The 17484-nt window shown below is 40.0% G+C and overlaps 1 protein-coding gene across 1 annotated transcript in view; it reads left to right on the forward strand.

The window, feature by feature from the left end:
• GUCY2C (guanylate cyclase 2C) overlaps positions 1–17484 on the forward strand; it is a 50004-nt gene that overhangs the window by 25152 nt on the left and 7368 nt on the right. Inside the window, exons 12-21 of the mRNA XM_074825394.1 lie at positions 1019–1124; positions 1663–1725; positions 2311–2382; positions 3315–3419; positions 4683–4769; positions 8883–9015; positions 10815–10952; positions 14564–14652; positions 15356–15447; positions 17032–17190. Of these exons, the coding sequence (XP_074681495.1) occupies positions 1019–1124; positions 1663–1725; positions 2311–2382; positions 3315–3419; positions 4683–4769; positions 8883–9015; positions 10815–10952; positions 14564–14652; positions 15356–15447; positions 17032–17190 (1044 nt within the window). The remainder of the gene's footprint in view (positions 1–1018; positions 1125–1662; positions 1726–2310; positions 2383–3314; positions 3420–4682; positions 4770–8882; positions 9016–10814; positions 10953–14563; positions 14653–15355; positions 15448–17031; positions 17191–17484) is intronic.

Here is a 17484-nt window from a genome sequence, read left to right on the forward strand (position 1 = left end):
TCTGACTGCTAAGTAAAAAGGTGAAGTCCTGAAAAACACATAAGTAAATATTAGATCTAGTAGATTTTAATTCAGTTTGATATGTACTTAATCACCAACTGATACCAGTTTGAATTGCAGTGCATCCTGGTGATACAACACAGCTTACGAGATTGAACTGAGAAAAACTGTTCTTACAGCAATTACTGGTCTTCCTTATACATATGTATGTTAAAATATATTGGAAAAGGAACATTTAGGTTCTTAGCCAATAGGACAGGTTCTCCCGTTTGGAGGATTTGCCAGCAGTCATCAGTGTGTTAGGATTCTCCTGCAGTCTCTCTAGTCAGTCCTGTGTGGTTTTTTTAAATGAGGAAGGACTTGCACAAGTAAGCAGGTAATTTGATGAGTAGTAGTCATCTTGCAGCTTTTCTCTAAGAGAAGACAGTGTCTGAAGTTCTGCAAGGGAGACAGCAGTTTCCTTCTCCCCATTCCAAGGGCTTTTCCCTCATTTTTACAAAATGTGCAGAATACAAGGGACACCCACAAAAAGGCATCTCATCTCAACACTGTTGTTACCTCCTCTCCTGGCATTGTATTCACACCAGTTCTTATCATCCAGTGTTGATGGCAGGACTTCCTTTGGCTTGCATTTGTTCGTGGGACCTCCCTTCAGAGTAGGTTCAATATCATGGAAGAGAAAACTATATAAAATCCAGACGGTCCTTTGTGCTTTAAATTGTTCTGACCTCCCTTGAGACTCTGGCAATTGCCTAGTAGTTGTTCTGCTAAATCAGTTCTGTTCTTCTGCTATGTCTATGGAATTGAATGAGCATTTAGGCTTTCCCAAAGCTAGGGGAATTAGAGCAGGCTCAAACTGGAAAACTGTACGAGAGACACAGGGCTTGTGCTCAAGCCTTGCCAACCTGACACCCCATCCTTGTGTCATCCTGACACTAGAAGCTTCGCTGTCCTAATCTCCTGTTGTGAGTTTCGGTTCACTGGGAGGATATTGTGAATGACTTTGCTCGTTTTGCAGGAAGTACAGGAGAGATAATAAGCGCCGGTGGAAGAAATGGTCCCATATACCGCCTGAGGAAATTTTGCCTCTGGAGACTGGTGAGACAAGTCATGTTAGTTTGAAGGTAAGAAAAGCACAATGCCCAAAGCTGGGTCTTGGATTTTGTCTTCTAAAGACCACTGGTGCTGGGGTATTGGCATGTTCTAACTACAATGCAGGCTATGGCTTTGGGAGAACTAGGATCTGTTAAACTTAATTTTCTAAAAAGTTTTTGTAACCCTCACTTGCTGTATTGAAGAAAAAAGAGATTATTCTCCATCTATCACTCCCTAATAGAATCTATCTGTTCACCAGCTTTAAAGCTCATTTTGTGATGGGCAAATGGGCTGGGTATTGATTTCCAGTCTCTTCCTGATACAAATAATTTCCCTGTACTTTGTTATGCCTCTGTAATGCCCAAGAACATGAAAGCAGCAGGTGGAGGCCCTGGCAGCTGTGGGAGTGGTGTTGATGTCCCACACTTTCTGTGGCATATAGTGGCCCTCCCTAGAGAGAGTCTTATGCTTCTCTGTGTGGCACACACTGTCATTACTTATCTCTCTGGACCTGCCAAGAGGGGAGTAGGTGATAATTGCAAGTTAATTAATCTTCTTTGTTCTCAGATTGATGAAGATAAAAGACGTGACACCACCCAGAGACTGCGCCAAGGCAAATATGACAAGAAGGTAACCTGACTGCCGTGTCCATGCTCACTTCCTTGGCTTAGGAGGGCTCTTTCTGTGAGGAGGTCATTCCTCTCCAGAGACAATTCCACTTCCCCCAACCTTACAAAATGGCTTAATCTTATGGAAGGAATAAGCCATTTATTCCCTATCAGGTTCTTTGCATTTTTCTTACTGACAGGAGACAAAATATTAGACCCATGAACCCTTAGCCTAGTCCAGAAGTGCAGAAGCAGAAACAGAGGGATCAGAAATAGAATACATTTGGTACTGGGGAGATGAACAGATTAATGGAGGACAGGCCATTTACGTGGCAATTCTTGTACATTAAGTAGAGCTATCTGCCTGCCTGAGATATATTCATGTTGAGTTAAGATCTGCATCATTGACAGTTCTAAATATCTTCTATTTATTTTTGAAGGAAATATGACTCTGTTACTTATTAGTTGATTAACCGAAACTCCAACAGTGAAGCAGTAGGCAGGTGTTTCTGAAGTTTTTCTTTGTATGGACATTTCTTGGAAAAGAAGGATGAATTGCTGTTGTACTAAACCTATGATTTTTTTCCCACTGGTATTTTTTCTTCAGGTGGTGATCCTAAAGGATCTCAAAAACAGCGATGGTAATTTCTCAGAGAAGCAAAAAATAGAACTGAACAAGGTAATGGTTGCATGTAGCAACTGGACACTGCAGGGCAGGATGGAGCCTATGAATGAAGTCATTGCTTCCCACTGTCAGCTCCAACAGCCATATGCTTGTGCATGTTTGTGAGGTGGATGGGTAATGAATTCCTCAAAGGATATTGCTTGATGAACTTTCTCTTTCTGTGTGTGATCTTATCACCAGTTCGGAGTTGAATTGTATGCCAGTGAAGCTGAAGATGAATGAAGTAATTCATACTCTGTCATATGGCCTTGCTAAATACATTTTTATAGCTGATGCTAAAAGGCAATGCACTCTTTTCATGCTAATTCATTAGTAGTGGAATGTTGTAGTTAAATCTTATTATCGAATGCCAAGTGCAGCTTTTTAAATATAAGTAACTCTCTGCTGACTCGTGCATAGAAACTCTTCCAACATGAGATGAATTTGGCTGCAGTACTGCATCTTTTTTGAATGGTTTTCCTTTTTACTCAGCACAGCTATACTGTGAATTCAATAAGCTCTAAAAATACCTCAAAGTAAACTACAGTTGTCTATATAAATGGGCAAGTCTTTAATATCATGCGGTGTCATTAAATTTTTATTACTTGCTCATTTACTGATGGATTTGCAACATTCTGTCACTCATAATGGCTACTCTGGTCAACTGGGAGGTTTGAATGAAGAGGCAATTATGGAGACTAGTGGGCTCTGGAATTAACTTGTAATATCCAATGGCAGCCACTCTTATCTCCCTAATCCAGAAGGCTCTGGAATGACAAATGTCTCCAAGTTCTTCACTCAGTGTCTTAGTACACACTGGTTTAAAGGAAACTCATACATTTTATCAGGGCCTGAGATAAAAAGCCACGTCACACAAGTATCCTTGACCTGTGCTTCTGTACTAACAATGATTGCTTTTAACAATAGATGCAATGTTTCTTCTCTAGCTCCTACAGATTGATTATTACAACCTGACCAAGTTCTATGGCACTGTGAAGATAGACACCATGATCTTTGGGGTGATTGAGTACTGCGAAAGAGGTTCTCTGCGGGTAAAGAATTTTGCAGGTCTCCTTCCACCCCCAAATTATCAAATTTCAAAGTAAGAAAAAACTCCCCATCGATATGTCTCTGGCCCTCCTGCAGCAGCCATGGACTGAGGAAGTCGTGGCAGGTTTCTGGCTCCAAGTTTCCTTTCCCTTGCTTGGCTCTCTCCAGCCTTCCATGGGTGCTGCTGCAGCTGCCATCAGTTTGATGGTTCTCACCAGCCAGAGGATGACATGAGGTGCAAGCAGGGCTCCGCACCTCATGTGAGGTACAGGAGAGCTCTGCCCAGGCAACAGCAACATCCAATATTTGTATTTGTCCCCTATTTGGAGCAAATAGGATATAACTTTTTCTTTGTTCTCCAAGCCCGTAGATGCTGTATCTGCTGATGCCCTTGTGGGCCCCACTGAGGCCGCAGAGTGTGAAAGGATAGAGAAAAGAATATATTCCATATTAATAAGGGACAAACAGTATGAGACTGGAATATGGCAAATCCTGTGCTGTAAGAGACAATAGCTCTTAATTTTTGTTTATAAAAAGAAATGGTAAATTGATGCCTGGCAAAAATTAGGGAAAGACTTACGCTTTATTACGACCAATATTATTTCAGTGCTAATCATGAAGTAATCGTGGCATCAGCTCTTCTGCAGGCACACATTGTCTCTGCTTCTGAGTTCATACAAAGACTTTCATCAGTATCAGTGGTCTGTGGAGCAAATTCACAGCAAGGCAGCAAAATAACAGCTCTATCTCTAGTTCTTTTTTTGTATACTGGCATACTCATGGAGGTTTACTTTTAGCAACAGAAATCATAGTGGCTGGAAGAACTGTAAATGACTGGCACTATAAGATGAAGAAACAGTCTACTTTGAACATACAAGGCCATGAGTAAATTGGTAGGAAATAGACTGTGAGCACAAAACACAGAAATTCCTCTCCCTTCCTCTTGCACACCTACCCATTTCTGTCACAGCTATTTTGCTTTATTAAAGGCTCAGCTTTAAGAGTAAATTCCCAATTTACCTTTAATTACACAAAAACCTCTTTTCTGGAGTCTCCACTTTTCTAGTTCTCTGTAAACCTAAAATAAATTCCATATTCCCTGTTTTCTGAGTCAATTCCTGCTCTAGCGCATGTAGTCCCTATAAAAAATGAAGGGCTACCTCTTTCAGACGCTGGTTGAAAGGCTGTGCGATTTAGGTACCCATATCTCATCTTTTGCTTTTTCCCTGATGTAGATTAGAACCATTCTTTTCTTCTCTTGACAGGATGTTTTAAATGACAAAATCTCCTACCCTGACGGCACATTCATGGACTGGGAATTTAAAATCTCTGTCATGTACGATATTGCCAAGGTAAGCAGGCTGCTGACAGTGCAGTGTTAATCAACCTGTCCTGTCTTGCAAAAGTGAACCTCTGGAGAAGGGCAGCTCTCAAGGTCTTTTCCTTTCCTTGATAAAGCTGTATGCCCTTCCGCTCTTTCCTCCTCTGGGTACAGGTATATGAGGCAGGAGAAACCAGTGGCTCTCAAACTGAAGGAGGAAATATGGGCCAGAATGGGTTTTGGACTATTTATAAATAAACAAATAAAGTATGTCCCAAAGAAATGTGACCCAAAGATCAGAGGGTTACAATCTGTTGACCAGTGGCTCTGATTATTATGGCTTGTGCAGTCACAAGACCTGCAAAACACACTGCTTTCAGGTAAGGCATACAAAGGAAAACTGTTTTTTCAAATGATGGAATTATTCTAATTTGTATCCAGAGATGGGATCAACTTTTTTCTAAACAAACTGTCTATTTTGCATCCTGATTTTCTCACTCACTAGAGTGAAAAACTGTAGTTTCTCACTAGAGCTATCCATTTCAGGCAGTTTGAGAGGGAAGAAATTAATCTTGTATAAATACCAAGATTGTTTTTCAGTAGCTTTCAACAGATTTTGCATTTTAGGTCCTTGTGGTAGGAAGAATCAATATGCACAGTAAAGGAAATTCTATCCTACATTAGACACTTGTATCTGTTTAGCTGGTAGTTAAGGAGCTTTTCTAATTCACAGGTATAATAATTCATTATACCTCTGCAGGTAATGTAGAGAATTACATCTGCCTTTTTGCTAGTCCTCAACTGCTCTGCTCTTCCTGTTGCTGGTTTGCGGTTGGACAGTCCTCCCATTTCCCTACATGCATCAATTCAGATTTGGTCTCCATGATGAATGACTTCACTGTGTCTGTTCTAAAGAGATATTGAAAATCTTGTTCTTTATTAAAGCCCCCTTAATCCAAATTGTCACAGTTTGTTGGCCTTGTTAATGACTTTCAAGTTCAGTTAATGTTCAGCATTAAGTTTCATTTTAAACAGCAGCAGTGGAGTTTCCCTTCCTCCTTACAGCATATGAAAAACCAGGGTATTTTTTAACTCTTTGCAGTTCACCTTCAGATGTTTCCTTAGAAAACAGGGACTAGTACTGGCTCTGTTCACGAGAAGGAGAGAGAAATCCCAGTCCCTCTGAAGGGAGTAACAAAATTCCCAGTGACTGCACTGGGACCAGGACTTCACGACCAGTCATTCACTGCACCATCAGTAATGGGGACATGGCATCTAAGGAGCGGTGGCGCACTGCATCTGTTCTGTGGAATGGCTCCTGAGCATTATTAGCCATGTTAGTAGAGATGGTTCGCACAATCTTCCTGAAAACTTGTATGTACCTAGGAATATCAGGAAACTTACTGTCATTTGGATGATCTTCCAGACTCTCCTATTCCTTGACCTGATACTGTGCTGAAGCCTCTGGGACCTAGACATTTCCATGAAATTCTTGTATTGCTTTTCCCAAACCATAGCTTCCAAACCTCCAGGCACCCTGTCTATTTCCACTTGAGCAGTTTCTTGCTTTACATAAGTCACTTCATGGCTCCAGTTCCTCTTATCTTAGTATCTGCCCTTTTAAAGCCCAGCCCCAGCTCTCCAGGCTGTTAAAATCCCTATGACCAGCTCCTGCAGTTCCCTTGCCTTCCTTTTGATATGCTTCTCCCTTCCCACACCACCACTTTCCTACACCTTGCTTTTACCATTGCCCAAACAGCCCTTATACTTCACCTACTCTTCATCTGGCACAGAAGCTTCTGCATCAGTGTTTCTGAACAGAGGTTGGATCATTTCTATTCGCTAGTACAACTAGCCAAGTAGTCACTATTCCTAGAGCAGCCCCTAGTTCAGAGGAGGTAAGCAAAGGGAAGCCCTAAATCTGCTCCATTTCCTTTTTTTTTTCCCTTTTATTTTGCTATCTTTGCTGTCTCTAGGTCTGATTGTACCACCTGTAGCTACATGGATTTGGCTACATGTGACCAAAGAGCTCTAATGAAAGGTCTGCTAAGAAGGAATTGCAGTAATCAAGCCTTGCAGTTCTTAGTGCATACACTGTTGTTGCAACACTATTTATTAAATGAGGGGCTGCTGCAGGATATTGTGCAAGGGATTGTAATATTCTTGCATTGTGTCAGGAAAAGGGTTCTCAGTCAGAATGAAAGCTTCAGAGATTCAGAGCAAAGCTTACAAGAATGCCTCAAGGATTTAGGAGTACTGCACTGAAGTCATTATAAATTTTGAAAATCACATTGTGGGTTCTTAATAGGTTCTGTGTTCTCAGGTAGGTGCATAGGATAGTTGGAAGAAAAGAGAAAAATTTTATCAGCACATCTATAAGACTTCTGCCTCCAGAAATTGTTAACAAGCAAGCCCTGGTATAAGGAAATCAAAATTACCTTTGCTGCTATTTGGTGCCGAAACTGATTGGGAATTCCGCTGTAGCAGTGGGTATATTTCCTGGCTGATGAAAGCAGAAGCTAGAAGAAGGTGCAGCTGGAGGAAATAGGACCTAAAGCAGGCAAAACATCCTGGATAGTATCATCAGGGCTGCATGATAAAAGCTGCTTAATCAAGAAATGTGTTCCTTGGATATAGCATGCACAGTCTCTGTAAATTTGGCATGGTCTAGATAGGTCCAGGATAACCAGTCCAACAACATTCTCCAGGGATTGCATCCTTGTAGTCTGCTTGTGTCTCAGACATACATCTACTGTGCCCAAAACTCAGCTCATGTCTCAGTGATCTCTTGTAGCATTTGCTGATCCGTTCCCAATTACAGGTACCCAGTATTCGGAGAGAGAAAACCCAGCATGTCATGACCACATGAGCTATGTAACCCTTATTAAAGCCTATCTACCAGTTATCATACAAGAGGATGAGCTATACATGTAGTAGTCTAAGTGGAAGACCATTCAGAGAAGAAACTAAACAGATATGACATACCTGTTCTGGCTTCCACAGAATATAGATTATGCTTCATATACTGAGCTACAGAAAAGAGGACTATAGGAAGGAAAACAACCAGCAGTATGCTACAAGTAGGTGTGAGCTTAAGTAGCTCAAAAGAGAGAGATGAAACAGAATAAATAATAGCAAGAGGGTGCAAATTAGCATACCTACTCCCTTCTTCAGTTTTCGCCCACTTACCAATGTTCTTTTCCTGCTATGCCTCAGTGCTGCCCCCTTCTCATGTATTGCACTGTATTTGAACGTCTTAGACTAAACAAGATAAATTCAGATGTGATGAGTAAAAAGGGGCAAACTACACACCTTTTTACACCTGTGTGTGTTGTGAGTCAAGAGGCTGAATCTCAGACTTCAGCTGAAACTACACTGGCTGATCCTCATGGTGCCCACTTCTGAGTTTAGCTCATGGGTAGCTGATATGTATTGATTAGTACAGAGAGAACCATAATCAGTCACGTCAGAAGAGACCTTTATGATTGTCTAATGTGACCCCCTGCCTTATATAAGCCTTTGTGCATCATCTGACACTCTGTGCATTGACCCCTCTTTAGCCCTCTGCTTTGCAGAAGAGGATCTGCTGCAACGTTTCTGAATGAAGTCTCTGGTCTCTGGTAATCTTCAAAGATGATACAGACATAAAGATCAATTCCTCTCACACTTATGGTGTGATGAACATGTAGTTGGAAGCACTTTTTTTATGTGACATTCCAACAAATCTGTACTAAATTTACCAAAAAAAGCATTTATTGCAGGTGAAATCAAAACTTCTGTGGGAGGAAATAAATGTTCCTAATTGCTTAATTGTGTTCTAATCTTATCAAAACCCAAGGTGCTATGTCAGACTTTTGTTAAATAAGAGGAAGGATGGTCTTCCATGACATGATCCTTCTAATGATCCACCTCCTCATTTCTTAATATTGACTGTTCCTGTCATCTTAGAAAGTCTCCTCTGTAAAATAATTTTTGTTTCCCTCTGTGACAGCAAATTCTGATTTATGCATATTCTTTGCTGATGAAGGCCATTTAACTGCTTGGACAGATATTACACTAATATGTCATATTTTTGTTGAGTCTGGTAACAACTGAGTGTCTCACACATAGTCTTGCTTACTTTGTCTTTTATTATCAACCACAGGGGATGTCTTATCTGCACTCAAGTAAAACTGAAGTCCATGGTCGACTCAAATCATCAAATTGTGTAGTAGACAATCGCATGGTAGTGAAGATCACTGATTTTGGATGTAATTCAATTCTGCCTCCAAGGAAAGGTAAAACCAGTACCCAACTGGGCTCTTCTTCATGATTTCCAACCCAATAGAATTTTCTTATATTCATAGGTGGGGATATTCATCCAGTAGGGCCTAATTACATCTTGTACACAGCACAAAACATACAAATAATTTCATTTCATGTAGCAGTCATCATACAAATGATACCTCAAAACACTGTCTTATCCTAAATAACACAAAGAAAGAGAATTATTAGCAGGTAGAGAAAGAAATTAGGCAGTGTAGGTGAGAAGGAAGGGAAAGATGAATTTTCAGCTTATAGTTTAGAAAACAGAGATTTCACATAAGGCTGGGATGCAAGAAACATTTTCAGCATCCAAGGCCTTCATGCAAACAGCTCTCCTCAGCAGTAATGCTGAATTTGTGTGAAGGAAAAAAGGAGTTAATGACCACACGATCTTGTCATTTATCAGATGCACGTGTTACCACAGTGCTCTGTGATTGAATTTAGACATTAACACCCATGACTCTGATCATCCTTAAAAAATTCTGTAATGATATGCAATGATAACCTCAATGTTTTTCATTCCTTAGGTAGGAATCTAGTACTATGTGTTCAATCAGATTGGAATAATTTTAACAGCTTTTCTTTACATTTTCTATTCATAGGACATTTCTGTAAAACAGAGCACTCCTTTCTACTCATCTTTTCCTTCTTACTTGATCTTGAGTGAAAAGACAAGCCCATCTGAAATTATGTCATCTGAATCTGTATAGTAGAGCTTGGGGTATAATAAGCACAGCACTGTGCCATAACTGCAGTATATGATCCGAGAAGAAACTGGTTGCAACTGGGTTGAAAGAAAATTTTTACATTCAGACACAAACATGCTCAAGAGTAGCAATGAGAACATAAAAAAGAGTAAGAAAAGTGCACTGAATGTAAATGCTCTATTCATTCTTCCTTTTACAAATTTTATATTTAAATTTATATTATTATTACATTGTAATGTATTTCTCTTTTTTCATTGCTCATAAGCAGCCTCAAAATTTCTGGTTACTAGATTTCTTTCCTTGAAGAAAACTTATTGTTTCACAAGAGATCTGCAGATTCATTGTGGCTGGATGTTGCAGTCTGGTATTGTAACAGTCTTCAGGGCCACTGTTATGATACATCACCAGCATGTCATAACAAACTGTCATACCATGGCAGTGTTCTGTTTTTGAGGTACAACAGTGCTTGTTGCACTGAAAATACAGATTAATAATTTTTGTAGCAAGAAAGTGGTTATGAGCAGGTAATACTATGTCAGGCTCAAAAGCACTCGAGAATTACTTAAATAGATTCGTGGTATCAAGGCTGCTGGGAAATATGACAGTCTTCTCATCTGACATTTTGTATAACAAACTCCATGCATCTAGCTCAATAATTTACAGCTCAGTGGGTTTTTTTTATAGCGCTGTCATTCCTTGGTCTTACACAGATGCATGGGCTATTTCTAAGAAGCCCATTAAAAGTAGCTAAGAAAATCAAGTTCATTGCCAATAACCATAACTTTTTGGGAGTTGTGAGGGTCTGCATCTACAGTGGAAATAGTAGGGTCAGCAAATCCCAGATAGTTGAAAACTACCACATAAGAGGTTTATCTAACGTGTACTAATGTCAGCTTCTCAAGAAAAATGCTAAAGTAGGAAATAAATGGTACCAGTGGGCTCTGGGTTTGATATGGAAAGAGTAAAAGGAAATATCACTGTAGCAAATGGATGCTCTGAGAAGCACCATTTTTCAGTTAATTCTCTCCCTTTATCTCATCCCCTGTTGTTATCTGGATCTTCAGACCTGTGGACAGCTCCTGAGCATCTCCGTCATGCTGATGTATCTCAGAAGGGTGACGTGTACAGCTACGGGATCATTGCCCAAGAAATCATCCTACGTAGGGAGACCTTCTACACCGGACACTGCCAGGACAACAAAGGTAAATCCACAAACTTCTCCATTGCAGCCTTCTGGGATGGTATAGCTGTAACTGGCCCATTCTCCATGTTTTTTGTGAAAGGCACTGTCTCTGATAGCTGCTTGAACTGCTGCTTCTTTCACTGTGTGATGAATGAAGAGCCTATTTGAAGGATCTCACTGTGGGGGCAAGTGTCCTTATTCTTTTTGTAAATAAAGTTTGCACTTTAGTCTCCTCCCTCCTCACCTTGTCCACAGCATTACAGAAGTTAACATTATACAGTGCTGTCCAGACTTACTGTAACATTTAAAGGCCACAAAGGGTTTTCTATTATGAGTTGTGCACAACATATAATAATTCACTCATATTAGGCATTGTAAATCAGCAGTGTCAACACAGAACAACAAAAACTCAGCAGCATTACACAAGAACAGTTGGCATTTAAAAACTGGCAATTCAGACTTCATTCAAGCCTGTCAAAATTAACTTTCATCATTTAAGTTCGGTCAGAAAAAGCATCTCCTCCTGTAGTGCATCCATTAAACCCCATTTTGTGCATTTTGCGACATTGTTTCTGAGTGGCTAACAGCCCAGTCAATGCCATTTCCCAGAATCCAGGCATTATTATATATTAGAACTGACATAAAACATGTATGGGTTTGGGATTTTCCTAGTGACAGTTACCAACAACAAGTTTAGATGTTGCCTTTACCTCTGAGTCATTCTGATAGATCCGCCTCACATTTGTTAAAACATCTAGAGCAGCAGGTGGACAGCAGTTACATTTGAAACAACTTCTGGGGCATGTTCATTATCATACATTATTGCAAATCTATGTTCATATTTGAGGAAACACAGTATTTCACATCACCAACTCTTTAATATAAATGTAGACCTAAAAGGGATTAGAAATGCCTGTTCCCCTTCAAGCAAACTCTTCAGGCCTCCATGCCTAAGATAAGGTAGAAAAAATAAAGTTTTTCTATTCCTTTTTCTTGGGAAGAAGCAGGCACAACCCTCATGAATGCAAGGATTTTACAAATATCACCAAAATAAATGGAGAAAGGAAAGAGCAATTCTCTTCCTTGCTCATTTTGACTTGCAAAGCAAATCCATAGCAAACTACATTCTTTTAACTGTTTGTTGAGGAGCTGCAGTCTTTCTGTGTTATGTTAATGGTTATTAAGTTAGCCTCAGACACAGTGTTTCTGGGCTCTTCTGAGATGTGGTGGCATCCTCACTGCTCTTTGTTTGACCCTGGCTGTCATAGTCACAATCCAGTTCCTTGTTTTAACTTTGACCTGTTTCTTAACACTGCATTTTTTTCATTTTAAAAAGACTGTTACATTCAAATAGCATTAGGTTAATCCATTCAACTGAAGGAATTTTTAGCACCTCTAGGGGCTGTTGCTGGAGATGGTCACACATTATCAGCATGTTTAGTAAGACAGCAATAAACTTACTGGGCCTGAAGCCTGTTTGGCAAGTCTGGATTCAATGCAACTTAAAAAAAAAATCTGCTTTGTTAACTTCCATTGGAATGTTAAGTTTTCCATTCAGTGAGGAGATTGTTTTCTCCCCAAAGCTTTTTCCTTAAAAAGCATTAGTAGATGTCTAAGATATATATTGCTGATCTAATGGCTTTTGGTATTATTCTTGATTTTTGATTATGCAATTTGAGTAAATGTGTTCAGCCTAGTTTCAGCAGTTCATCATGTAACAGAAAGGAATGAGTGTTATTATATATTGCTGAAGTGGCTCCTCATTTAAATGTCTGGATTCCTTCCATTAGCCAAGATGAGGCAGCAAGAGGGTGGGCCATACTTACTCAAACACCTTTGAATTTTGTTTGTGGCATCATCTAACTTTGGAAGAGAGTAGTTCAAACTTGTGTTGACCATTAATTTACAAATATCTAAGATAAAAGGAGGGAAAAGAATACCGAATTAGAGTCAGTGGTAATGGGCAAAGAAATGTCCCTCTTGCATGTTAGATTCATTTGGTTTTTAAGTCTCCTGCAGAAAGTCTTTTAATGGCTAGGCTATCAAAAGTTAATCTCTGCAAGTTAGAAGACATGATACTAATATTTCAGGACAACTGATATAACTGCTTCTCCAGGACTTCATTGGCAGCAGCAAGGACTGTGTTCAGATTTTAAAAGAGTTGTTTAAAAAACCCTGTACCTAGCCCCCATCCACCAGTTTAGGAAAATTAAACTCAACTTCCAGGTAATCAGCCAATTTTCTCAACTTGCAAATATCTATCAATCAACTCAACATACAATAATATTGCTACTAATGACAGAAAAGAAGTCCCACAAAGATGATGGGCATACAGAACTCGATTTCTAATGTACAGAAGTAACTAGGTCATAGTCCTCTTCACTGACTTCTCTGTGAGACAGCTGTTAGGCCAGCTGGTTGCTCCACTCTTCTGCAGAAACACCTCATTCACTGCTGAAGACTGAAGTCTTGTCACATACCAAAGCTCAATTCAAGCTGCCTCCTTGTTCCACTACTTTCTGCCACTGGCTAATTGCAGTGTTGCTAATAGTTGCTGTTACTTCCACTCTCAGGTATGTGCACAGCATGGAAATCCAACACATTCCTGTTGCACACAAGTTTTACACAGATTCTTCTGTCTCTTAGCCCACAGAAGACTTCTTAGCAGTCTCTCCACTACATGGCATTTGGGAAACTCAAGTCTCCTGCTCCTTCTCTAGTCTGTAATTTCTATACCACAAAGCTGGAAGCTACTGCATCTTTTTAGAAGATCATGTAAACTTGGCATGCTTAGGCATCCCTAGGTGCCCTAGACTTACACATACCATCACGATTACAAATCTTCCTCATCTTGTTATATGCTTCCTTCATTAAAATTGTCTCCCAAATATAATCAGACATTATTAATAAATGTATTTCATGCCTGTTCATGGATCCTTTCAGTTTCTCTTTCTCTTCCCCAGAGGTAAAAAATTGCTTCTCTTTTTTAACTCCCTCCCTCTTGAGGTCTGGAGGAGAAGGACAAAGAGGGAGATTTCACTTCAGCTCACTCTTACTGTGCTTAAATTGAGTTGCGCAAATGCATCCTGCATTCTGATGTGTTCAGAATCCAAATAACTTTCATAGGATGGATTTCATTAATAAGAGTACGAATGAGCTAACAAATGCAATGTTTTTAAACCATATACCTTAATAGCCTAGTTTTAAGGAAGCTGAGCATCTGCAGGATGGTTTGAACTGCTCTGATGAGAGTTGTATGTCTCCACACTTTTGATCAAGTCACAATGGGTTTCACATTGTTTTTTACTATAGCTATACTTTATGCTGAGAGGCACACTAATAATGCCTAATGTTCATTTGGGAAGATGCCATAACCATGTCTACCATGACCAATAAATACTCATGTACATTCCTATTCATTTTGCTTTCAGGGGCCTTCAGGCCAGCCTGTTTTGATCTTGTGCCATATATTTAGAAAAGCTTCAAAGTTGAAATTCACATAAAAATGAGGGAACTGTCTTCAAGGCTTCTGTTTGTATAGTAACTCGTAACATCATAGGATGCTATCCACAAGGAATGTCCTTCTTATGCTTTTTTTGTTTAAAACTTTGCATCTTTTTCCTGTGTTAGAGAAACTTTACAGAGTGGAGAGTGGCAAAGGAGTGAGGCCTTTCCGACCAGACCTGTCCTTGGAAACAGTGGGAGAAAGACATGTGGAAGTAAGCTAATAATTAATTAAGCCATTTTCTGGGTGAAGGGTGGAAGTCCTGGCCAAACGAGATCTCATGATCATGGGAGGATGAAAGTTATTCACATTTTATGCCAAATGCCCTAACTTCATGGGAAAAAATGGTATTCTATAGTTGGTACCAGTGAAATGAATACAGCTCATGAAAACTATTTCACTGGAAAGAAATGGATGCTTATATGGTGCCACTCTTCTGACCTATTTTAGATATTTTTAAGATGAGATGAATCACACCTCAAATATACCTCTCTCCACTGATTATATAGCACCTAAGGCTTCTTGCTCAGGTGAAAAGGTCTGTATTGTAGACATCCACACATTCAGTAATGAACCCCAATCTTTTTGGCTGAATCATCAGTTTCAGAAAAATCCCAAACTTAGGTTATTGTATATATAATTACCTTGGCACTAGCTGCAAGTCTGGATCCATTTACTTGCTTTTCATTTATGTATTGCAAATTCAAGTTAGGATCATGTCACTAGTCACCACAGAGTTAAGTTTAAGATGCCTGCAGTGAGTGTCCTAACCATAGATCCAAAACAGTTAGTCACACATTTGAATATGTTGCTGGTCAAGAGTAACCGGAAATTCCCTAATGAACTAGGACTGTTCAGCACTATTATCCTTCTATATCCATTACTCAGGTGGACTTTCCTTAAATTTTTGTTTGAAGGTGTATACACTAGTGAAGAGCTGCTGGGAGGAAGATCCAGAGAAAAGGCCTGACTTTAAGAAAATTGAGAGTACTCTGGCTAAAATATTCAGGTGAGCAGCAGGGTTTCAATTTTTTAAGATGCTCCAAACTCCTCCTAAGTGTTAGAAAGCTCATACTTTAAGTGTGTAAGCTGATGTGATTATGATTCAGTGGAAAAACTGAGTGTCTTCACTTAGATCCTCTTTTATTCTTTGGCGGAAAAGTAGGCGAGCACGTATACGTGCATGTGTGTACATGAGCATCTATGCATGTATTAGCTGAGTGAGGGTAAGAAAGATGATCACCATACCTCAAATTGGTACATTGTGAAAGTAGCAAGCTGGATAATTAGAGATTTAAACCATTCAAGTAATTTACCCCCTGTCTCTAGTCAGGAGTTGGATAGTGACTCATGTCATCTAAGTTTCGGGAAATGAATGCACATAAATGTTTGGAGGATGATTAGAAAGTTTGGATGAGCTGGGTTGTGCTATAAATGAGTTTGGATGGTCCCAAATTAAGCTGACTAGAAGTGTTGGGTTGTAACTCACCAGAAGTATTAATTACAGGGTTTTGTTGGTATAAAGTTCTGGGATAATAAGGGCCATAGCTGGATAAACCCTGTACGGTTATACAGGCCTTTCACCTGGCCAACGCTGTATTGCTCCTACAGAGTTTGGTCTGAGTTAATTATTTCCATGTCCAAACAGTGAGATTTTAATCACTTCTCTTGGGAAATTGCTTCCCAGTTTTTAAAGCCCATCAACAAACCCCAACAGTACTCACATTTTACACTTCACACGTGCAGAAGGACAACTGCACTGTGCATAACTGAATGTATCAGTTGAATAATGTTACTGCAGCTGAATAGAAAGACATCCTGGTTCAGCTCCTAAGTCTCCATCCTACAAAAGCAAAGAGGTTGCCTCTTGCCACATGCAACACAGTGGTCTCCTCATGGGGGTTCTAAGATGGTTCATCCCTGACATAAAGATTTGTTTAAAGTTAGAGTGGTTTTAAAGTCCAGTTGGGTATAATACTAATCCAACTCTCCCAGTCAGTCTGGCCCCATCTACTTTCAGACTGCTTTGGTGAGCACAGGCTGCCCAGACAAACAGGAGTTATGAATGGCTTGTGTTACCATACTTCTGGAGTCTGCAGGATCTTGTGAGCAAAACTAGTCCAGAGGCTGCTAACTGTTCCATTGAATTGTTCTGTCTTCTACACAGGCAGCCCCAACTTGCCTTAATCCTTCCGGCTGAAGTCTCTGCCTGAATGCTAAATGCAATTTTCTACCTACTACCTCTAGCTTCCTCTCAGGATTCCAGCTTGACAGTTACTTTTTACAAATGAATGTTCATGGATTACCCAAGGTACCTGGAAATAACAATACTAGCAGGGCTAGGTGATTTAGGGGTGCTTTAAGAATTACCAGCTCCAAGTGACAGCATGGATCACAGACTTTCAATTCATATACATAAGGCCTGCAAGCAAGAAAAAGAATGATGCACTAGAGACACTACATTCTAACTACATGGAAGTCAAACACTGGAGAAGTTTTCCATTGCTCCTTTTTTGCCTCTTTTTTGCCTCTCTCAACAATGGGCTTCCATCAACCTTTCTTGTTGGCTCCTGTATATTTCTGTTATTTGCAGTAGCTACCATGGCCAGACCAATGAAAGCTACATGGATACCCTCATCCGGCGTCTACAGCTGTATTCCCGGAACCTGGAGCACCTGGTGGAGGAAAGGACAGAGCTGTACAAAGCAGAGCGAGACAGAGCAGACAGGCTTAATTTCATGTTACTTCCAAGGTAACTGGCTAGGAAGACTTTCACGGGCATTTTATTTACATATATCACCTGATTCTTGGAGAGTGGGGGTTGGGCTTAGTATTAATCTTCTATTTCCTTCCCGGCTAATCTGATCCTGCTAGGGAGGAAAGAAGAAGAAGCTGTCCCTGAGGTCTCCACCTTATGGTCGAGTTTCATGCCAAGATGGTACTGGGACCAATTATCTTCCTCAACCTCTCTTCACACACAGGATCCCCCTTTCCAGCACAAACCTCTTTTTCACCGCCTTCCTGGGACCACATAGATCTATAGTGA

The sequence above is a fragment of the Strix aluco genome, chromosome 5, assembly GCF_031877795.1.
Source record: "Strix aluco isolate bStrAlu1 chromosome 5, bStrAlu1.hap1, whole genome shotgun sequence".
Classification (NCBI taxonomy): Eukaryota; Metazoa; Chordata; class Aves; order Strigiformes; family Strigidae; genus Strix; species Strix aluco.